This window comes from Rattus norvegicus, chromosome 18 (genome assembly GCF_021556685.1).
Source record: "Rattus norvegicus strain SHRSP/BbbUtx chromosome 18, alternate assembly SHRSP_T2T, whole genome shotgun sequence".
Lineage (NCBI taxonomy): Eukaryota > Metazoa > Chordata > Mammalia > Rodentia > Muridae > Rattus > Rattus norvegicus.
Genome location: NC_141551.1, coordinates 63869247 through 63892719, shown reverse-complemented (window position 1 = coordinate 63892719; position 23473 = coordinate 63869247). Strand labels below are relative to the sequence as shown.

At 43.8% G+C, this 23473-nt stretch overlaps 2 protein-coding genes and 1 long non-coding RNA gene across 21 annotated transcripts in view; 1 reads left to right on the top strand and 2 right to left on the bottom strand.

The window, feature by feature from the left end:
* Mims1 (mitochondrial inner membrane scaffold 1) overlaps positions 1-17281 on the top strand; it is a 39724-nt gene extending 22443 nt beyond the window's left edge. Inside the window, exons 2-5 of one of the 3 annotated variants that reach the window (XR_015642268.1) lie at positions 1572-2084; positions 4967-5078; positions 8419-9312; positions 9759-15750. Coding sequence is in view for 2 of the 3 variants with exons in the window: in NM_001007688.4 (NP_001007689.1) it covers positions 1609-2084; positions 4967-5078; positions 8419-8652 (822 nt within the window). In the remaining variant the exon portion in view is untranslated. 3 annotated transcript variants of the gene reach the window in all.
* On the bottom strand, positions 1746-7940 carry LOC147999860 (uncharacterized). Its single transcript, XR_015643065.1, has 2 exons — positions 6239-7940; positions 1746-6163 (listed from the first exon to the last, which is right to left on the bottom strand). It is a non-coding gene; the product is annotated as an uncharacterized LOC147999860 (long non-coding RNA).
* Ldlrad4 (low density lipoprotein receptor class A domain containing 4) overlaps positions 15385-23473 on the bottom strand; it is a 334279-nt gene continuing 326190 nt past the window's right edge. For 16 of the 17 annotated variants that reach the window (XM_087593473.1, XM_087593469.1, XM_087593480.1 and 13 more), the window contains 1 exon segment: positions 20442-21986. In XM_087593473.1, coding sequence (XP_087449599.1) covers positions 21456-21986 — 531 coding nt within the window. In that variant the 3' untranslated portion in view covers positions 20442-21455. 17 annotated transcript variants of the gene reach the window in all.

Here is a 23473-nt window from a genome sequence, read left to right as displayed (position 1 = left end):
AGCTTTGCTGTTGCTAAAGCTAAGCAGCCGCCGTTACCGTTAGTGTGCTAATGCTGTGGATGCTGCTGCAGTACCCGGATGAAGGGGGTGTGTGGAGGAATTCCCACTTACCATATAACACGTGATGTGGATTTCTCTGTGATAACTTGGTAGAGAGTGATGTTAATTATCAGAGAGGAAATAAGGTTGATCTTATAAGCTGGATGATTAATAAAAGCTTTTATATGATGACAGATTTTGTTTTCTCTGTCAACTGTCTAATCCAGATAATGAATCTTCATGTAAAAGTAGTTGTCAGGAACTACTGGATTATTATTGAAGTCTTACTGACTCTTAGTAGTAATGTAGCTTAAAATATAAAATCATCTGTTTTCAAAATGTTAGAAGTAATAAGTTGTTAAGATGAAGTAAGGACTCTTAGTTCTAATAATTCCATCTCCTACTGAAAAACATGCACTTACAGAGGCTAATTTGCTCAAAAATAATAAGTAAAGGCCTTTCTTTTTCTGAAGTACAGTCTTTTAAAATCATATCTTATCTTTCGTAGAGTGAGGGGAGGTTAGTAGTTATCTTTGCAGTGTTCTGTGTAAGCTGCGGGTGTAGGTGCTGGGAACTGAACTTGGGTCCTCTGGAAGGACAAGAAGTATCCCTGTCTGCTGAGCCATTTCTCCAGTACCTTGAGTTCTTTAGACATGATCACCCTTTGTGTCCCAGCTTGGCCCCCATCCTGAGAGCCTTCTGCTTCCCAAGTACCTTGTCATTTCTGAATTCAACACCAATTCTAAGTCAAATCGTGAGACATCTTTTTTTTTTTCTTTTCTCTTCTCTTGATATAGGGGGCAAAGAAGATAAAATACTGGTCTGTTTCTATCATCATCAATAGTGTATGTGATTTACTTTATTATTACTTGTTTAAAGGCTGTTACAGAATAGGTGGTACTGATCACAACTATTCAAACCTTAACACTGTGAAAGTAACTTATTTACAGAGTAGCTTTATATCAGGAGTAGTAGTACATGGTTCTGTAAGAACCATGTTAAAGTAGTCATCATTTAACTTATTGACTTGGGCTTGGAATCTGAGAGCAAAGGACATGGAAATATATCCCCAGAACATCTGTACTCAGATCTGTGCCCCATTGGTTCTTTGTATACGAAAGAGCTGTTACTAACATGCCGTTTGTAGTTTTGAAAGTGCTTGTTGGGTTGGGGATTTAGCTCAGTGGTAGAGCGCTTGCCTAGCAAGCACAAGGCCCTGGGTTCAGTCCCCAACTCCGGAAAAAAAAAAAAAAAGAAAAAAGAAAAAAAAGAAAGTGCTTGTTAATGTTACCCTCTGAGATGTCTGCCACACACACTGCTTATGGTTATGTGTTTTGTGAAATGTTAAAATTCCGCTGTCTTAAAACTATATACCTTACCATTTTTCCTGCAGGTTAAGTACCAGTTTGTCTGTCCTTTTATTTCTAATGGACAATAGTTTTAAATAGTTTTAAATAGTTTTAAATAGTTTTAAATAGTTTGACTTAAAATGGAAGTCTGTGTATAATAGAATTTTTTTTTTCTAAATCTAGTCTCTGTGGAAGCTGAAATCCATCACTGTCCTTCAAAATGCAATGGAATGTACCACGGACTATGTCTCGGCTGGCACTCAGGACATTCTTGGAAGCACAGAAAGCCAGGCTGTTTGATCACCATCGGAGCACAAAAGGACTGTTACTTGTGCATAGAGGTGAATACAGAGTGGCTTGGACACCGCACCTTCGAAAGCAGTGGCTTCATTTATCTGCTGTTCAGTGCCTTGCAAAGCAAAGGAATCTGTTAGATGCTCAGCCACCCCAACGGGGGGCCCTTCCCCAAGGACGATGGGAGCAGGATATTTTATCCAAGAGGGTTTTATCTTCCAGTTCCACAAGCCAGGAAACTCCGTCAGAAAAAAAGGAAGAACCAGATCCTTTACAAGACAAATCTATTAGTCTGTATCAACGATTTAAGAAAACATTTAGGCAGTATGGAAAAGTTTTAATTCCTGTGCATCTAATAACGTCCGGGATTTGGTTTGGGACATTTTACTATGCATCTATAAAGTAAGTCTTTGCATAGTCGACTGTCTCCCACGTTTTATCACAATGTTACTCTTCTTGTTTATATTGATAGCTTTATTTAAATAGCCTTATTTTATTACCTGTACTTATTTATGTATGTAGGCAAGCATGTGGAAGTCAAAGGACAACTCCTTCTGCCTTGTGTGACCAGAATTGAACTCATGTCAAACTTGCAGGCAAGCACCTTTACCCACTGAACTATCTCACTGGCCTTTACATTTTTAAGATTTATTTTGTTTCTAATGTGTATGTGAATGCAGATGCCCACAGAGGCCAGAGGCATCAGATCCCCCTAGAGAATGTGTTATGTGTGGTTGTAAGCTGCCCTGTATAGATGCTGGCAACCAAACTCTGGTCCTGTGCAAGAACAGCATACACTCTTAACCACTGATCTGTCTCTCCGTATCCCTCTCCTCCCCGTGCCTTGATTGATAGAGGAAAGCTACTCTTTATAGCTGTCTTCAGATTGTATTGAGGATACCTGACATTTATTTATGGGTACAGTTTGTAACTGCCATCTCATTTACTCTTCCACCAAACAAATACAGTAAGTAGTGCCGTTCTTCCTGCCTCTGAGTGTGGGAGTGGTTTGGGCAAGGGGAGATAAACTAATCCAGCTGGTAAGGGGCGGAGCCCACACTGAGACTGAGTAGGCTTGCCTGGTCTTTGAGCTGTCTCCTGTCCCGTTGCTGACAGTGTGGCATGCTTAGGACTCAGAAGTAAGGTCATCGTGTTATTACATCTGTTGTCGGATAGATGAGTGAATGGATGGAGCCATGCACGTGGAGTTCAGACGATAACTTGCAGGAGTCACTAATCCTCTTCCACCGTGTGGGTCCTAAGAATGAACTCAGGTGTCCAGGCTTAGCAGTAAGCACCTTTACCCATTAAGCAGTCCTACCAGCCCCATGTGTTCTGTACTTATAATTCTGTGCTGTCTCTACATCTGAAAAGATACTCTTTGCTTGGTGTGTGTTATTGGTGGATATCTTTTGCCAAAGTCTAGCTAACATGAAGTCCTCACAAGCTGAGGCTGACTATTCTCTTGGATTCATGGCATGGTAAGGCATTTTGTTCCAATCGGAGCTAGCCCACCCTCAGGGTGTTCAATATAAAGTTTCTAAATGCATTTTTTTTTGTGTGTCAGTTCCTGCCTTTAAGGTAAGTTGTGTTCATTACCCTGCTGGAGAGCAGGGAAACCTGCAGTTCTGCCCTCATGGGCCACATGCCGGAGGGGTGGCCTAGGCACGAGAAACCACTTGTTGACTCTTCTAATCAGTACAAAGTCCACTGATGTTAATGTCTGCTTGTGTTTAATGGCTTGGTGTTAAGGCATTAACGAGATATAACGGTTGTGAATATGGAGTTCACCCCATGGCAGGAAAGCTGGTGAGCCGTCTGAACATAAAATAGGTACTAGGGTTGTTAGGGTCAAAGTCTGTGCCTAGGCTTCGTTTGGCCCTTTAGTACACCAAAGACAGCTGATGAGAGAAGCAGAGAGCACTGGTCGATTCAGTATGACTGTCATGTAGAAGAGGAACAGAGAGGTCTAGTCACCACCAACACACAGAGAGACCTGGTCCATCTCTGTGGCACTGATATGAGGTTTAGGTTTAAAAGATAAAAGGAAAGCGTAACTAAGCAATCCTGGTCACAGTGTGGGCTCAGCATTAACCACCATTGTGCCAGCATCTGCCCCTTGGCTGGCCTCAGAGTGCTAGCATTTTCCTGTAGCCAATGCATAGGGCAGTTTCAGTCCTGGGGTCACTGTCTCACCAGACTGGTAGCTGAACTTGGGAGCACAGTTACCTTCTTTAGAGTGTCTTCCTCCTGCAGCGATGGCTACAGCCCGTCTCAAGATGGAGGGGAGATTGTGCTATTCCTGGGGAGCAGAGGGTTTGGACATTGTTTACTGCAGCTGTAGAAGAGTGTGGGTTTTCTTTATGCAGTTGATGCTGTTCTGTGTGTTTCTTTGCATTATACCATTTGATAAACTCATTTTCTATACATGTTTAATATTTGTAGAGGTTTTCACAACTGCACTATTCTTGACAGAAGGTATTTGGTTCCTAAAGCCATGCTATCTGATATGTGGTGTTTTTGTTTGCACTTGGGGATTCTTGTCATTCAGTAGTGTTAAGATTATGTCTTCTTCCAGTTTCTGGTCTTCCTACTACAGACAAGCTATCTAGAGTTGTAGTCAGGAGAGATTAGGATAAAGGGATAACAAAATGAGGAAACTACAACTACAGAAGCCAGGGGCTTTCTCTGCTCTTCCTCTGAGAATGTCGTCATTTGTTATATTTGTTCCTTACCTTCCTTTTAATCTGATAGCAAGCATAGAGGCATAGTTTTAGAGTATGTTAAACTCACAGAATCACACTCTTTGCATAATATCGTAGAAAAGATATTGATGAAAGGTAAAATTTAAGGTCCTGAAAGATGAACTAGAGTATTCTAAGGAAAATGGTGAGGAAATGAAGCTCAGGTAAACAATTCTGACCCTGCTCTCTTAGTCAGCTTAAAGCCACTGCTTTAACTCTGACACACGTGCCCGGGCTCTAAGTAGACTAATTGCCACAGGAGGGAGAGGCAGCAGAGGTCCCTGAGCACGCACAGGGCATGACGGGCGGACGCCATGCAGAGCCATCGCTGGGCTTTGGTGTGGTTTTTTGTCTTGTTGTGGTGTTGGTAGTGGTAGTTTGTTGAGGTATGTAGCCCAGGCTGACCTCCCATCCTCAACCTTAGCCTCCTGAGCAAATAAAATTTAATGTATATTATCCAAATTTGTAGTTTGTTTTTAAATAATCTTCTGAAATACTCTCCTTAAAGGTTTGCTTAATAACTTAATTTGTGTTTTTCAGAGGAGTGAATGTCATCCCTTTCCTAGAGTTCCTTGGGTTACCTGACAGTGTAGTAGACATCCTGAAAAACTCCCAAAGTGGGAATGCACTGACGGCCTACGCCATGTTTAAGGTAGGTTCCTCCAGTGCCTCACGGACTGCACAGTCCCTGGAAAACTCACTTAGCCCTAACTTGTTTCTCTCTTTTTAATTGTTTAAATATCCTACTTTCACTTTTGTACTTCTAATGAACAGCAAGTACAAGAATAAAACTGTGGCTTTAGGAAGAAGCACCTTGAAAACAGGTAAGTAAGTCATGATTTGCCAGGATTGGGAGGCCTCGGCCCGACTTGTTATTATTTTATTGTTATGATAGTTCATCCTCCCTTAGTAAGCGGGTTCTGAAGGCTTCCTTCTGCCTGTCTGTGTGCCACGCGCTGGGCTCGGTTCCCAGGCGGGCTCGCTTTACACAGCTTCTGAAGATGTAGACGGACACTGTTGTGATCAAAGTTTTTACACCTGAATGTTTTTATCTTGGAAGGGAAATCTCACTGTAAATCATAGAACTTAGCTATATTAATCTCATTTTATTTGAAAATATAAGATTCTATGATACTTATTTTTAAATAAACATTTGGGAAAGTTCATGTTACAAAAAAGTACACGACTTAACAATATTATTCAGATATGATTTTTTTCTATCTTTACTAGAATCATCTAAATCTCAGGCAGTTTTTCTCAGTGCTTTTGTTGTTTTTCTCACATTAAAGTTTATTAACTTTATAGTGTTTTATAGCTACAGTAGATGAAATTTAACCATAATATACCGAGGTATCTGAGGGTGGTTTCACTCACTTTTCTGGCTGTCCTTGCCCATGTGGTCTCCGTGTTGTCTGTTCCGTGCACTTTCTCTCAGTGCTCGTGAACTTGCAGGTGTGTGGCCCGTGTCTGTGGCTTTGCTCGCCGTGGCCTACTTTTGGGTACGTCAGCGCTCAGCTTGTGTGGAGACAACTGTGGATCTCTCCCCCGTGTCGTGTCCCTTTGTGGGATGAGAAATGAGTGTGGCCCCATGCTTTCTACAACCCCCAGCACCTTGAGTAGAACAGCAGAATGTCTTTTCTTCCTTACGCTCCAAGAGTACTGGGCAGCTCACCCGTCAGAGCGCCCTCCGGTGCCTGTTACCGTGCAGCACCCATAGTTACTCAGATGTATCCAGCTCTGGCTCCATGCCAGCTGCTCTGCTGGGGACCAGGAGCAATTCACTGAGTACAGAAAACATTGTGGGCCAGGTACTCTGTAGCCTGCCTTTCCGTTCTAGTACTTGGGAAACAGGAAACAGTACTCTGAGTTCAAGGACAGCCTGGTCTACATGATGAGTTCCGAGACAATCAAACCCTTTCTCATAAAAAGAAAAGACAGGAAGGGAAGAAAATAAAACAATGCCAAGAACCCCCCACATAAAGCATGTATCCTGGGGAGTAAGAGTGGACATGGACAATTGGAGACACAGAAATGGAGGGGTTACACACACACACACACACACACACACACAGTATATTTCAGTTATACTAAATGAGAAGAGAGAATAAAGTTAAGAGTACTTGATGCTCTTGTAGAAGAGCAGCAGCTCAATTCCCAGCATTCAGTTGTTGGCTCTGGACGGTCCAATGCCATTCTTTGACCTATCGACACCAGGCTCACAGGCAGTGCACATATATATGTGTAGGTAAAAGACTCATGCACGTAAAATAAATATTTTGAATTTTTTTAAAGAAACACCATATAAAGAGGTGTTTGGTGTGTGTTAGGTTTTTTTTTTTGTCTATCCTGTCCCTCTCCCCTCACCATGCCCCTCCCCTTCTCCCCAAGATTGCAAATTTAGATGGGAGGTGCGTTAAACAGTTACCAAACTGATCTGGTAACTCTGTGGAGGTGGGGGTGCAGCTGGGGAGGCTGTGTTCCCAGCAGAGTAAACCTTGAGGGCAGCTAGATGCTGGAGCTGGCTGTGGCTGGCATGAGCAAGGAGCAGAGTCCTTGCCAGATCAGCCTGTGAGCTACAGGGCTTGAAAAGCTGTTGAGTAACTTTAAGCAAAATCACCACAGCTGCTATGTTGAGAACCTTTCACGTTAGGGCCCAATAAAAACAAGAGCCTCTGAGAAGGCTGTTTGTCACATTAGCCTAGGTCTTCACATGTCAGCACCCGAGTGCTATCAGGAGAAGCAGAGGAGAAGATAGTGGGTTTGTTTTCAGGAAATGATGTGCAGTCTTCATGATATGCATGCAAGTTATATTAAAGAAACACGTTAAGAGCTATTCATTTTGGCCTAAGCAGCCAGAAGAACAAAGTTCCCATTTCCTGTACTGAGTAAAAGTTTGGAAGAGGCAGGCCTGACTGGGACAACTGAGGTAAGTGAACTTGCACATACCCAGTTTAAAGTGGATTCAGATCCACAGCTACAAGTGAGATGGGTAGTAACTATACATTTAGAATTCAGGAACAAGGGTCAATATGGAGATGTAAATAAAGAATTCTTGATAGATGACACTGAAAGCATGACCTGGGCAAGCCAACGTGGAAGTGAGACAGTGGAGAAAAGAGTCTGCAGCCTGCTGAACAGCTGGAGTGCAGTGGCCGGTGAACCTGACGAGCCAGCGGGGCACTGTCCTGGCACCAAGTGCATGGGAGTCAGGCCAAGGGAACCATCTTAGAGTGGACCCAGGCTGTTCCCTGGGTAGGGGTACTTGTGGTTTCACAGAGCCATTAAAGAGCAGGCTGGTGGGAATAGAGGAAGAATTGTGAGAGAGATTGAGGGAGCATGGTTGGTGCTTTCCCCATGCTCCGGTGTGGTGTACCTGCTTGAGTTCCCGGTACCATGTGACCACTTGTTGTTCTGCAAAGCTCTTCCGTGCTTCAAGTCTCTGGATTCTTTGTCCCTTTCTGATCAAGACATAGAAGGCCTGACCTTAGCCTAGGGTGCTGTCAGCTCCAGACCCTGTAGTATAAAATGGGAACGTTACATGCAGAGAGAGTTAAAGGAAGATGATTTGAGAGTCGAGCAAGAATAGATCCAGCAAAGAAGTGACTCCTGCTCAGCCTCCTGCCGCTGTGGAACTTCAGCTGCATTTTAGCTCCAGAAACACAGTACATGGCAGCGGTTGTAGGGCAAAAAAGCAGGCGCACTGTTACTGTTAGCAGCATCATGCCTTCTCTCCGCCATGTGGGCAAACCTGGCCCGTGCTTATCAGCACTCGGGAAGGGCGTCAGTGCCACTGTCTGATAACCCTGAAATCTTACGTCTGAGGACAGACATTTTAAAGTGTCAGCAGGAAGAGTTTCCCTCCTTATATAGGGTGCTATACTCACCTCAAACAATAGTCTATGCTGATCAGTACCAGAAGTTTCCATTTCAGCCTAATTTTATTAGTTCTAGTCAGATGTTGATCCACCTGTTTGCTCTTCTTTCCCCTTAAGATCGCCACGCCTGCCCGCTACACTGTGACCCTGGGAGGAACCTCCTTCACTGTGAAGTATCTGCGAAGTCATGGCTACATGTCGACCCCGCCGCCTGTCAAGGAGTATCTGCAGGGCAGAATGGAAGAGACGAAGGAGCTCATCTCAGAGAAAATGGAGGAGACGAAGGATAGACTCACTGAAAAGTTACAGGAAACCAAAGAAAAAGTTTCTTTTAAGAAAAAAGTGGAATAAGGGTGCCTTATTACAGAAAATCCTACACTTTAACCCTCTGTAGACTCTGGGCAAAGACCATGTTTCTGATTTTTTTTTTCCTCTTTTTTGGTTGCCTGCCTAAATGTATTCATTCTCTGAGGGTTGGGTTAAAGAACAAAGATAGTTTTTTTTTTTAAGTTATGTAACAGTAGGGGGGGTCAATGTTTTTCAAAATGAAGAAATGAACCCAGCACAAATTTTATATGAGTTGCAGCAATAAGCAGTAGTTAATGTCCTAGAAATCAGAGTGCTTTTTCCGTGTCCTCAGAGTCCAATTTGCTTCATGTTCTCTGACATCTGCAGTAAGTGTGTGCTGGTCAGTCCACTCCTAAAGGAAAAGTCACTAAGTGTGCACAGTTCTGTGGGAATGAACTTACACCATTCAAACTGTGGATAAAGAGACTAGAGAAGTTCCCTACCAGTTACCATGTAGATCTCATTTCAAGAAGCTCGTGTACAGAATCAGTCTTCTATTTATAAATAAGATGTATTGGCTATGTAATGAAATTGCTCTTTTACAGTGATTTTTAACTGAAGCATATCACCTTCACACTCAGTCTTGACGATGCTTGGTGAACGGTCACACGGACGATCAAACATTCTTGTAACCTGTCTTCTCCAACTAATCTTTAGAGAAAAGTGAGTTTTACACCCGTTATTATTGCAACCACATACATCAGCAAGTCAGGTTCACTACTCTTAACTACATCAAGCTTTGAAAGACTCCTGCTGATTTTGGTCGGAGCAAATATCTGTAACAGTGTGGAAGAGGAAGAGGTGGACGCTTGTGGGTGATGTTGTGGACCACAGGCAGGCAGAGCATCCGTGTGGTTCATGGTTTCCGAGATCTCTCCTGCTGCTGCCTCAGCCCCTTTGGGATTTCAGCCTTTTATCCCTGGTCAAAAAAAGAGGCCTGTCTGGCATGGGTACCATTGGTGTTGTGGCCTCTATTGGAAGGGGAAATTATTGCTTAAATATTCTGCTTGATTTTTTTAATGGCAAAAAGTTCTCCTTGTAAGCATTCAGTGGCTGTCAGGCAAGCCCTATGACTGTGGGGTCTTTCTGTTTGTGTGTCCCTCCTTCAGGTCTACCCCTTGATTTGACACTGGAGCAAGAAGTGCCTCTTGGAGAGCATTGGCTTTGACCTCCCATCAGAACTTCAGAGATCTTGCCACATTGCTATACCATTCAGTGCCTGCTTCACATCAGCTTATGTCAAATGCTTGATTTAGCCAAATTTAGGAGATGGGGGAATAACTGCACACTTGAGACACCCAGTCATTACATTGAAACTGTTTAAGTAAAAATGCTGTGGTTGAAGTCTTTCTGGGTGGGAAGAATTACAGAGGGGAATTGGTTCTGTTCTCTGTTCCTTTGTTTGCTGGCAGCACGGTTAAGCTGTAGCAGTGGGCTCACTGAACTCTGCCTCAGACTGGTGGCACACTTTCAAATACAGTATAACGTGGCAGCACGTTGGAGCATGCTTATTAAATAGTAAATACTAAATGCTGGTGTGCTAACATTTCCTCCCTTTAAGCCACCAAGAATGCTGTGCTAACATGGGGTATTATATAGAATTCTTTCCCTGAGAACCTTTTGTCTGTCGTAGTGCATAATTGGAGAGCCCTTGAGACATTACTAATAATCATAAGGCTGCAACTTTCTTGTCCTGAGTAGAAATCTTCTGCCTGGTCCATCGGAGTCTTATCTCCAACCAGTTTTACATCTGGGTCCTGTGTACCCAGTTAGAGAAAATGAGGAAATGCTTGTGTGTGCTTTTAAATCCAATGAAAATATTTCTAAAGCTCTCAGTTGTTACATTGTTACATTGTTTCGATTCGGCATCAGTTACGTTGTAAATGCTGTTGCCACTGTATTATCTTTAAGGCAAGACACAGCTTATAGGCAACACTGTAATGTGTTGATAGCAGAAAACAGTAACATCAAAATGTATAATGTATATAGATTTTTATATGCTGAACTGCATTTTACTTAAAGTGGATCTTGCATTTCTCTGAGCTGCAAGGGAACCCAGGCAGCTCCATGCCTGGCGAGCACATCCATCCTTTGGAAAGATACGCTCACGTCATAAATGGAGCTGTGACTGAGATGTTTTAAATATGAACAGAAAGCATTTGCCTAGCAAAGTAAGTTCAAACGAAGGCCTAGAGTGTTAAAGAATAAAGAGTAAAACCAGCCTTTTAGAATATCACATCATTATTGAGAGCCTTTTGTACAAAGCAGGGTGCTGATCCATTTCACCAAAGGAAAAGGGGATGTGCTGCCTCCCACAGTGAAATAATAAAAGTAAGCCTTGCAATAGACCCCGAGTTCTCCATTGTAAACCTGCCTCCATCTTCTCCCTCACAGAGGAAGAGCCATGGCCTGTATGCTCAGGGGGGTGAGCTGCTTAGTTCCTTGTTTCTGTGGTCTTAGACCGTGGTTCTAGGAATTATAGACGTCTTTATAGTCTGGGCAGAAGAGGTGTTTGAGGAAAAGGAAGCTATGTTTTAGACACCTTGAGTTTCTTTTCCTGTTCTTTAAGTCTTCAGGATTTCGTAACTGCCTCAGAGGGAAAGCAGACTCTTGCAGATGACAGCATCAGTGAGGCAGCTAAAAGGGACTTTACAAATCGGATGGGGAAATGAGAGTTCACCTTTTCTAGTCTTTTCAAAGTAGAGAAGGTTTTTGCAGTATACACACACATTTTTTAATTACTAAATAGAACTTGTTATAGAGTTAAAGGAATAATTTTCCTGGCAGCTATAGTTCATTTGCTAGTATATCGCTTTAGATTTTCAAAACTGAGTCTCCATGTGACCTAAAGTAGGGTAAATGTGAATGGTGAAAGTTCTCCGTGACCTATTTAAGTGCCCTTCCTGCACGCCATTTAGTTGTTGGCATTAAGAACTCGCTGTTTAGCTGACTTAAGCAGGGGCATGGCGCCTGAGTCACACAGGCCTTGTCCTCGTGCCTGATTAGCACACGAGCCTGTGGTGAGGGTTGTGTGGGTCCCTGAGTTGGAAATTTGCAGAACGGGCAGGGGAAGCAGTAAGAAGGGTGTCACTAACTCTTCAAACAGTAACCATGCTTGGTCTCCATTGGCCCATGTGGATGGCGTTTGCCAATTTTGAATTGAGAAGGGTATCCATTAACAAAGAGAAAAGGAAGGAACGAAAGAAAAGTCACATACCCGAAGGATAGCGAAATCTGGACCTCATGTCTTTCCTGATGACTGGAATGATCTCAGGTCTCTTCTTTCCCAGAATCCCTCTTTCATCACGAATTTTAGCATGGCCTTTTAAAGAGAACATTCTCTTAAACTCAGCTTCTCAAAGGTGAATGCTGAGTTAGGCTCACTGAGCTGATTTTTCCCTCTATGTTTTGGGTTTTTTTTTTTTCCTTCCCTTTGTGTCTTCTGTGTCCTTTGTTCATTCTAACCAGTCAAAACAAGTGGATACTCTCCTGTGTCTCCAGGATTGAGCTTTGAAAATTAAGCTGTATTCTTCCCTTTACCTCGTTGATCGTCATCTACAATAATTACAGACCCTGAGTATCCCGTAACAGTTATTGGTTATTTCGGTAAGAATGAACCCCTTAGCAGGAAGAATGTACCCTGATTGTAGAACCCTGAGGGCAGAGTGGGACACGGATTGTTCTGAGGATTCGCTTGAATGGCCTCGGTAGGAAACAGATATCGGTCTCAGAATGTGGCTTCTTAGGGAGGTGCATCACTGCCGTTTTCTCTGAGAACTCAGTCTAAAGAACAAACTGGGAGATGAGAGGATGGCCCACTACCACAGCGTTGCCTCTCTTTCCTCCTCTTGCCCACCTCCCTTTGTCCAGCCTTTTCTGTCTTGAACTTTGCTTGATTTAAATGTTAGCAAACAATCCCTGAACTGAGGAGGACATGTTCAGGGTGTGTCCCGGGAAGGGCACTTTTTGTCATATTTTGACCATTCCACAAGGATGTTCCACAAAGTAACAGCATCTCTGTCCAATTAAATGTTTGCTCTTAATCCTGGGTTTGATTTTATGAAGGGTAACAACGTGTTTACATGAGCATAGGTTAGCTCTGGCCTTGTTTGCACCTCTGAGTATTAGATTGAAGATGCTATAACATGTGTTTTTACTCATCTGAATTCATATTTCCCTAGGACTCTTACTATGGTGACCAGCTTGTCTCACACAAAGGGAGCTGGGTGTCCTTACCTGCTCAGTATCCTGGCGATGGCAGTGTAGAGTCGTAAGGCTCTGTGACCCAGGACCTCAGTAAGCATGTGTGTTCTGTTTCCTTGGAGAGGCAGAGGCAGGTTCTCGCAGACACACAGCACGTACTCTGTACCCCTTCTGACCAGTAACCAACAGGTATGCATTAGGCCAAAGTAAAAAGTGTTGTCAGGAGGAAAACAGAACAAGTGTGTGCAGCAAAGCATCTATAGCAGTCACTGCCTCAGCAGATGTGTCCCTTGTGTCGAGGGAACAGCATCCACAAGACCTGTACCTAGAAGACTTGGCTGATGTGCCCATCGTACCTTCAGTTCGGATAGCAAGAATGATGGGACCTCATTGGTTAGCAGCTGTCACTTCCTGTGGACACTGAGGATAGGGTAGGCTGCTGCTGCCACTGCTGCCCTAAGGGCCCCTTGTCTTTAGCTCTGCTTGACTGAAAGAATTACACATGCATGTAAATCAAAGTTCGGAACTACCTCCAGCCAGGAACACTAGTTATCTGAGGCGAGCTCTTGAACCATCTAAAGCCTGCTGAGCCCAAGGTCTGAGTGTTCTTTGTTGTATGGTGGAAGTATTTACAAAACCAAGCCACCTCAGAACACCGTGCCAAAGATGCTGTGGCAAATCGCATGTCTCAACTTACCTCAGGGTAGACATTCTCAGCACATGGGGACCAAGCTGGGCTGTTAGTCCCTGGAAAAGTGAGGTGGCAGAGTTGTGATTGGGTTTCCAGCCACACTTGCTGTCTGTCCACGTGGTTGTTTTATACTCACAAATGGTTGACAGCTGAAGAAATGCTAGGTGAGAACACTATCTGACAGGCTAAATTACAGGAGCCGCTGAACATAACAGTTCCTGCAGTGTTGAACGATTTTAAAGGAGTTCTTAAGGCCCTTGGGGTATGTAGTGTAGTTATCACTGGTACAGTCCCATCATCAGAACCAGCTTTTGCTCTTAATTTTTTTGGAAGTAAGTAAAGCAGAGGAGATGAAATTTGCATTCATGAGGCAAAAGTCTTGACAGAAATACAACATTTGAAACTGACTTTCCAAATACAAGGGCTTTACTTTGGGGTCTGATGTTTGAAAGTGTGTGTTTTAATTAGAATCTATGTAAGCCAAACAGATCGAGACATTATAGTGAGGAAAATGTAATGTGTTTTAAGTATTGTAATTTAAGTAATATGTGTTAAGTAATGGGTTCTTATAAACTGTTAATGTAAGTTTACCACCAAGAGACAGAATGACTGTTTTCAAAGGCCAGTGTGAGCTGCTGTCTGAAAGGTCTTTGCTTTCTGTACCATGCCTTACCGGAGGTCTTCAGAGCTTGCTAGGTCCTCAGCCAGGGGCCTGGGCAGAAGATAGTCCCACAAAGCCTCTCCATTTGAACTGGAGTCTCAGCCTCCTGCTCTGGGGCTCAGCCTTCTTGTTGTGTCAAAATCTATTACTCATCAGTGCCTCTTGGCATCCTCTTGCTTTTCCTGAAGCAACTGAGAACATGGGTTGGATTTTTTTTTAATTTGAGAGGAACTCAAATCTGTCAATACTGAAGAGTCAGTGCAGTGGCACAGGGAGGGGGAGCCTGACACCTGCCATCCCTGCTCACACCACACCAGTGTTAGCTTTGGGAGATCTGGAAACAGTGTCTCCAACAAGCTGCTGAACTGAGAATTTCTCTGAGAGCATAGTGTGGTTTTACTGGTGACTAAAGATGAGAGGCCCTATATTTGCTTGTGACGTTTTATAAACCCCTCACCAAAATAACCTCACTTTTAATCTAAGCATCTGAGGACTAGAATTTGGGCCCAGCCACTATTCCAGAATTTACAGAAATGGAAAAGGCATTCTATTACCATGCTAAGTCACTTTGTCCTATTGTGTGGTATGTCGTGTGTGTCCTCGTGTCATCTGAATCCATACACTTACGTGTAGCACACGTCACTACTCTCCTCTCAGTGTCGGTCACAGCACATCTGAAAGCCTCCGCCATCAAGGACTAGTAAACATTTGTTGACAGGCCTACTTAGCTTGCTGTGTGACAGCCATCTAAAGCCCCTATGGGGTCGATGTTCTCAGGAACCAATTCTGAATGTCCTATGTTAGAACTCTCGATTGAGAACCTGTGATCTATCCGGGTTTCTAACACACTAGAAAGTCCTTTTTTAAAAAAATCAGTGACAGACCAGTAAGAAAGGGACTAAAGGCATTCACTGCCAAGAATGCTCTTGGAACTCACGTAGTAGTCAGAGAGACATGACAGGAGCAGGTTGTCCTCACCACACATGAGCTGTGACACATGACAAATATTTTAAAGTCAGTAACTAGGGACGGATCAGCAGTATCCTTTGGGTTGGTGTGTAGCCAAGAGCTCTCCCTCCAGCACCACAAACAACAGGTATTTTCCAAGACTGGTCATACACATACATCAGTCTTCTATTTGTTGACTATGAGAAGTGAACAAACAACCCCAGGGAACAGATCATTTATCACTGATTATTTTTAATGATTTTGTGCTATGATTTGACCATGGCATTAAGAACAAGCAGAAAACCTGATTTCATAGCTAACAAATAGCACTTGTGCAACATCTCCCATCAAAAAGTATTGCAATTACAGACCTGAGGTCTAAACCACATTGCCGCCTGGGCAAAAGGTGCAGGTGGATGGCGGTTGTGAATCGCTTCCCGTATATAAGCAGGAATTATGTTAAAGAGTGAGCATGTGGTTGTTTAAACACAAAGGACTCCCGACTTCTGATCATCATAGCTCACAGAGATCGGAAGGTTCAAATACAGTTGTATTTTTTTAGTAGATTGCTTTATAATAAAAATTAAATGAACTAAAATGCTGTGGATACTGTTGTATATATTTTAAAACAACTTTAAACTCAACAAGGATATGAATTGAAATTGGGTTCTAGAAAGGCAAGCACATCAGACAGGACCAGCATCGTTGAGAGGGATGCTCGGTCAGAGCTGGGTCTGCAGGAAAGAATCTGGTTGGTCACACATCTGAGTCCAGGACATTCTGACAATCACTAGAGTGCCCATTTTCTGACTGACTGAGCCTCAGGTCTTGATGCTGGGACCCTCGGGGTGTGCCCTGCAGTAGACAGAGACGTGACCTTGAATTCGGCTGAGACATAGGAAGGTACCCACTGTCACATCTGCTCCCCTCTGTAAGGAGGTATTAAAGGGCCGAGTCAGCATTAAGAGTCGCACATTAAGCATAACTGGTACTAGCTTGAAGCTTTTATCCTCTTTGTTTTCCTGATTGGGAGAAAATTCTGTTTCTGACTTTCGATATCAGAGCACATAATCACGGGACAAAGAAAAGCCTGGAATTACTCAAATGATCAACTGATGACATAGCTGGGTTAGCTAGGACAGGCAAGATTCAATGGATTGCCTTTCTGGATAGCGCTTAGTATCCATGGACACCAAGGCTTCTTTGCTTTAAAGAGAAAATAAAAAGACAAAAATGCCAAAGCTACAATTGGATACTAAAGACTAAGCCGGAAGAGAGAAATATGACTTGACATGCAGCTTAACATGTAACCTGGTAATTAAACCTAATTGTCTTAGGGCTCAGGACTACCACAGAACACAATGGGAATCAGATTCTAGACTCAGCTGACTGACAGTTCTCTAATGACAACTTAAAACATTTTCCCTACCCCAATCATCTTCCCCAATGGATCTTTTCTCTGAGACACTCCTATAAATTCCAGACCGTTCATTGGCGCCATAGCTTCCATTTATAAGACAAGGCACTGAGAAACACGGGACACAATGGTCACAAGTGCCCTGAGGCTGAATAGCCTCGGCTACAGGTTACTCACTTTCCTGACACCATGTGTGTCATCAAAGATTTGCACATCCCACTGAGGCCTGACACTGATAACTACATGGAGAGAAAAGGCTCGCGCATAGAGCAAGCTCAAAAGCAACTCCCCCCCCCCCCATGGCTAAAATAGAACCAAACTGGTTAACTATTTCTAAAGGGATTAAAATAAAAATATCTTAGAAATTGCCAAAGTATTTTCAGAGCAAAGGTGCAACTTAATTCCTATGTATATGCTGGTCGTAAACGGCTGCTTTCTTGTTCAGACTTCATCCCATGGTGTTAATATGGTATTTAATAGGAAAATAAACTACATAGATTTTTATCTGTATGTAATCATTTGCAAGTTTCCTTACAAAAGATGGAATACATAGGCATTCACAAATTCTATGCCATTTCTGTTAAAACTGGTATCTATACAGTATATTACAGTATTAATTTGTTCTACCCATTGGGTAGAGTATGTGCATATGTTCAATGTATATACAGCACCTTACAAATAAAAGCAGTTGAAGAAGCACCATTTCAAGTGAGGCACAACAGAGGTGAGCGCTGCACGCTGGGGCTGGGGCCCTACATCTCCTGACATCAGAACAAGGCACCTCAGCTGCTTAGAGATGGACTCACCGGAGCTAGGGACCAAGGGGGCATGTGCGGCCACCTCACCTGTCTAGTGCTAATCTTGCCATGTTAGAGTGTCCCCAGCATACCTAGGGACAAAGATGGGGTGTGGGGGGAGAGAAGTCCCTTGCTCAGCAAATTTCCCTGTGCTGTGACATCAGCCTTGTGCTACATCCAGCTGGCAAAGCCATTTGTTAAGTGACATCTCTATTCCTAAAACCTATGGACTAAGGGAGTCTGAGAATGCCCTTGTGGTTTGTCCATATCTCCAAACCCCATGAACAGCTCCTGGCAGCCAGACAACAGGGTTTGTTCCAATGGGTACAGCCTTAAGCCATGGAGTTGCTTATGATTTTAGGGTGCAAGCAAGTCTTGATGGGCAACTGACATGGGAGAAAAGCAAAAGATAGCAAAGCAAATACCCTTTCTAGTTTTTTCCCCTCATCCCTACTGCTGGGAGTTTAGGAGGCATAGAGCAAAACTCTGGAAGCACTACCACGGCATGTACACTGAGTCTCCGTGGCCCAACTCCTGAAGTCCAGGAATGCCCATGTTCTGTCTAACAGTGTCAGCAGACCTCAACAGAGGCCACATGGGTTTCCTCAGTAATAGAGCCTGAGAGCATCTTAGGGATCTACCACAGGAGTCTCTAAAAGAACAGTTGGGTAAGAGCTGTAAAGCCTACACCTGTGGGGAGGGAAGGCAGGCATACGAATGGAGTCTCAGATCAAAGCAGCTTTCTGAAAATACTTCCTTTTGGTCCTGATAAAGATCAATTGGAGTTACTTAGAATTAAAAGAAAGTATATATATATATATATATATATATATATATATACATATATATATATATATATATATATGTGTGTGTGTGTGTGTGTATGTATATATATATATATATATATATATATTCTCCAAGTCCCATGTTTGTGTGAAGAGGCATTCATCCCAGTTTTCCTCATCCTTGACTCCTGAGTTGGAGCTGAAAATTACTAAGGAAAAGTGTAATTCTCACAGTATGCCTGTAAGCTTTAGTCACTGCCACCTCAGGATCTCTTGTAGGTAAGATTCGTGTCGACTGGCGAAGGCATGGGGTATGCTTTACCAGTAAACATAATTGGGTGGAGTAGTTGGCTTCATAAGCTCTTATATCTTAATATTGCTTCTGCATTTGTAGAATTTCTGAAGAAGCAAATGCAAGCCAAAAGGCTGATTTCCAGATGGATTTGCAGGCCTTGTGTTTCATAATTCTGGAAATCTGTGAGACAGCAGATGAGTGGCCCAACCAGGACTGCGCCTTCTAATAATGTAAACCTTTACTCATGTGTCCCATGGGAATAATCTGTCGGTATAACCTGTTGTCAGTTGCCTAAATTCACTGCTTTCTAAACTGAACACCAGACTTGTAAGCACTCAGCTTCTTGAAAGACAACAGGCGCCACTCTATGAGCTGTGTCTTCACGGTAGCTCCATAGTCAACACCTTAGAGCCAGGAGACAGCAAGGCATGGACTTTTGGCTAGAGGGCTATGACCTAAACCTCTTCCCTGTGCTGAGAGAAATAGACAGATTCATTCTTATGATCTTTGCTTTGGCTTCTATACTAATTCCATAAAGAGGCCCAGCCTCAAAATCATTGTTGGGTGTGTGTGTGTGTGTGTGTGTGTAATAAGAAGGCAACTTCTCTTTTGAAAGGTAATTAAAGATACTTGATACTATTGGTATCTACAAAATGCCCTTGTGCCTGCCAAGTTCCAGCGTTATTTACGAGTCTCTGATATTAGTTCATTCTCACAGCTGGTAGAAAATGAAGAGAGGATAAAAAGGAAGGACTGAGAAGCTGTTTGGAGCTGAAACTAAAAGCTGGGCTTGCCAGCTTCACCAGAAACTACTTAGGATTTGGAATGGCAAAACCATAACCTCACCTTCCCCTGGCAGCCATCCATGCCAAGTCCTACCAGTGAGATCCCAGTGAAGACACAAACCTCTCCTCTGCCACTGTATGTCGGGGTACCATTGCAGCACAGTCTGAAAGCATAGGTCGCCAGCAGCCAGAACCTTCACAGGAGGCCTCAGAGAAGTGGGAAAGGTCACCTTTGGCCTGGTTAACCTGTGGCCTAAGAGGCCACTGAATGTTACCAGACAAGACAGAGAAGCAGCTCCTGAGTCCCAGTGTACAGCCTTCCAAGCTGCCTTTTAGACAAGCTGATGGCTGCCGCCTATCTGTGCTCTCCCTTTTTGGCTGTGAGTATTCCTGTGGGTACGCACAACACTGTAATACAGATAAATCCAATGGAGATTTCAAATCTCAAGCCTGGCCAGTGGCCTGCCTACTAAGATAAGCAGGAATGAGAAGCCTGGGACTTTGAACAATCTAGTTCTCAGGTAAGAACACAGAGTCACTTCACGTAATCACTTCTGCAAACAGTAACATACCACGGAGAAGGAGAGAGAGATTGGTTTGGTGTTAAAGTTACCACCAAATTTTCATCCCTGTTCATTGTGTTGCATGCAGAGGCCAAGCTTCCAGAAAGCAGGTCTGCAAATGCAGATGAGCCTACCTTAGTGCATTTAAAAGGCCAGCTCTTGGATCTGCATAAGAAAGGGGTTGGGTTCTTTAATTCTACATAAAAAAAAATATTAGAAATCATAGACTGACTTCAAATACTAAAGCCATTTTCTAGCTGCAACTTTGCCTGCCATGCCTTGTCCTGAGTCACACCCTGACCCATCACCACTAACCTCTAACTGACCACGGGACAAAGACCGGCTGAGCAGAGGGACTGTGGCATGAGTGTTGGCAGGATCCCTAACATACAACACTGGTGATATGTAGTGGCTTATTACGCCAAACTTGTTCCTCTGTCAGGTCCAGGGGCATATTAAAACCTAAGGAACCATTGCCAGCACGGCACTTAGGAAGCCAAGTGGCCTTGGGGACAACTGCTGGTGGTGCCAAGTGCTGAACAGAGTACGCTTGCAGAACTCAGCAGAGCTGCCTACCTAGGAAAGGGACTGGGAAGGCAGTGGGACTCACTGTGATCCATAGTTCAGCAGTACGCAAAATAACCAGCTCGCATTTTAGACAATTTATTGCATAAAATAGGGTATGTGTCTGAAGGTATGTCATGCTACCGTGAAAAAAGAAAGTCTACACTGCTGATCCCGCTGGGAATAAGACTAGCTCTGTATGACACTCAGCACACAATGCAAGTGTTTCTTTTCACCAGCCTCTCCAAATACCTCAGTAGTACACTGCTTCTGGCTGCAAATTCTTGCGACATAACCACATTAACTTGGCGAACACCAGGGGTACATCCCCAGATACCTTTCTTGTATGACTCTGTGGACACTCAAGAGTGCTCCTTGGGCATGATAGCCATCCATAGGTGACAAGACAACATATAGAACTTCACACAACATGGTTCCCTCATCCATATTTTTAAACATTGAGATAGTGCAACTCTTAAAACATACCATCACAACACAAATTACTTCCCTCTCACTCATCTAACTTCTCCAACTTTAAACCTTGGCACACAAAACAGGAGTTTTGACTCATATTTTTAAAAAAAAATAAGTTTCACACCTTTGGAGAAAAAGCAAACTGGCTGATTCTTCCCCATGATAATATATAATAATTCTTCCTTCTTTATTCAGTTAATTATAAAACAGGCCATTGTGGCCTCATTTATCCGAAGTCTCCTTTTGGAATTAAATATGTCAAAAATACCTCTGTGGGTCTTACTTTCATGATGTCTTCAAAGCAGCCTTTTGGGTTTTCTCTGCACACCCCTTTGTGGAGCTCATACCATCTCTAACCCTGTCTCCACCCCTGCCCCAAGATGAACACTGTTTGTGGTCAAACCGGATGGAAGTTTGTATTGTGTTTCAGTCTTGTTTGCATGCAATTCCCGTGAAAGGAATCAGAAACGAAGACCGTGTTTGCACATTTTGGTTTTACTCAGCTGTACCACGTAAAGCTGGACAACACTGTGGCAGTGGGGCCAGCGGGCCTCTCTCTCTCTCTCTCTCTCTCTCTCCCTGCCGAGGTTTTTCTCTCCTTGAAAAGTGCACTCTGGAGGGAATCAGACCAGGTCCCCAGGCTTCCTGTCTTTGCCCTTGATGGGTACTATTGTGCCCTCTGAGTTGTTCGGCTGAAACTGTTGTCTGCTGCCCCTGTGTGCGTTGCTGTGCTGGTGATGGAAGAATGAGGTGCCTGGGTAGTGGCCCATCACCTCGCTGTAAGTCGGGGGCGGCCCCTCCATTCTTCCGTTACTGCTACAGGTAGCTGCACTGATGCCCGAGTGGCTGCTTGGTGGGCATGGTCCCCCGTTGTACATAGAAATGTCTATCAAGTCACTGTCAAAAATGGTTCGGTTGGGCGGGGCCCTCACGGACTCTCGGTTCAGTTCCATTTGCTGCTCTGGGTCCCGGAGCTGTAAAGTGCAGGGTCCTTGGTAAGGAGGTGGCTCCTCCCCGTCTGACAGGGAGATGGTGGGAGGCAAGTCAATCTCATGCTGCACGTAGGGGTAGGTGGGCTGGAAACGACTGAACGGATCCCGCTGGATGAAAGATGGGGTCGTAAACCTATCCCTGCCCCGTGGGGCACACATGATCTGGAAGGAGAAGAGAAGAGGTCTCAGGACATTCTCAATACAACAGTGACCAACAACGGGAAGGACTGAGGGAAGCTCAAGCTTGCTCTGTGTTCACACCAGGTTTCACACACACACACACACACACACACACACACACACACACACACACACACACACGCCTCACATTATTTCCTATGTAAAACAAAAAAGAACTTGTCTAGTGCAGTGGTTTGAATAACTTGACCCAAGCAGTGGCACTATTAGGAGGTGTGGCCTTGTTGGCGTGGGCGTGGCCTTGTTGGAGGAAGTGTGTCATTTTGGGGATGGGCTTTGAGACCTTTCTCCTAGCTGCCTGGGAGACAATCTTCTAGCTGCCTTCGGAACAAGACGTAGAACTCCCAGCTCTTGCAGCACCCATACCTGCCTAGACACTGCCACGCTTCCCACCATAATGAAAATGGACTGAACCTCTGAACCAGTGCCATCTGCTGCTCTTGATCCCGGAGCTGTAAAGTGCAGGGTCCTTGGTAAGGAGGTGACTCCTCCCCCTCTGATAGGGAGATTAAATGCTGTCCTTTACAAGAGTTGCTGTGGTCATGGTGTCTCTTCACAGCAATGAAACCCTAACTAGGACATTCAGAGTCATTTTGTTTGTTTTTCAAGAAGGGGGCGGGGTTAGACCTAATGTGTATTAGCATATCTGGAAGGGCTAAACTTAGTAGGGAATGATAACTAACTGAAAACTTGGATGTACTGGAATTTTTGGGGCAGGCAACAAAGATTGAAATGAGACCTCATGGAGTGGAGAGAGCAGGGAGCAGGGCTGGGGCAGGGAACATGGTGTGGTCCTCTAGGAGCCAGGTCACAGATGACTTCATCCAAGCCTCAGTGGCTCTACCCATAAAATATAAGATGAGGCAGAGCAAGCCTTTTGTTTTCTTGGGACCTGACAGCTCTGGATCCCATGGCTGAGCCAAGGGACAGGGGTCTCTGAGGTTAAATACTCTGCGAATAGCTAAATAAACCAGAAACTCTTGGATTTCTTTTAGATTTCTATACTTTTACAGTCATTTCATTATAAGTTTACTACAGCGGTTTTAAGTTGCTAATATGGAAAATTTTACATTTCAAGGTAAATAGCATTGTAGATTTCTTTTCCCAAAATGAACTCAGAACATACAATTTCTTTAAAACTCTTGGGAGTCTTCTTTAAAACAGTAAAGTATAGGCTACCAGCATGTAAGGTGGTGAAAGAGAAAGTCAGAATAACGGGAAATAGACATTATTCCAAGGGCAGAAAACGCTTCAGAAATCCACAAATGACGTCAAAAGAAGAAGGGGAAACGCAGCATGGAGAAATGAGCTGAATACAGCCCCAGCTACTTGGTTGCCTGATTGGCACAGGAGGGGAGCTGGAGGAGAGACTGGTGTCTCTACCCCTAGGACAAGCCCTCACCTCCCATGGGCATCAGACACAGTTGCAAGCTTTGCCGAGCTAGCAATTA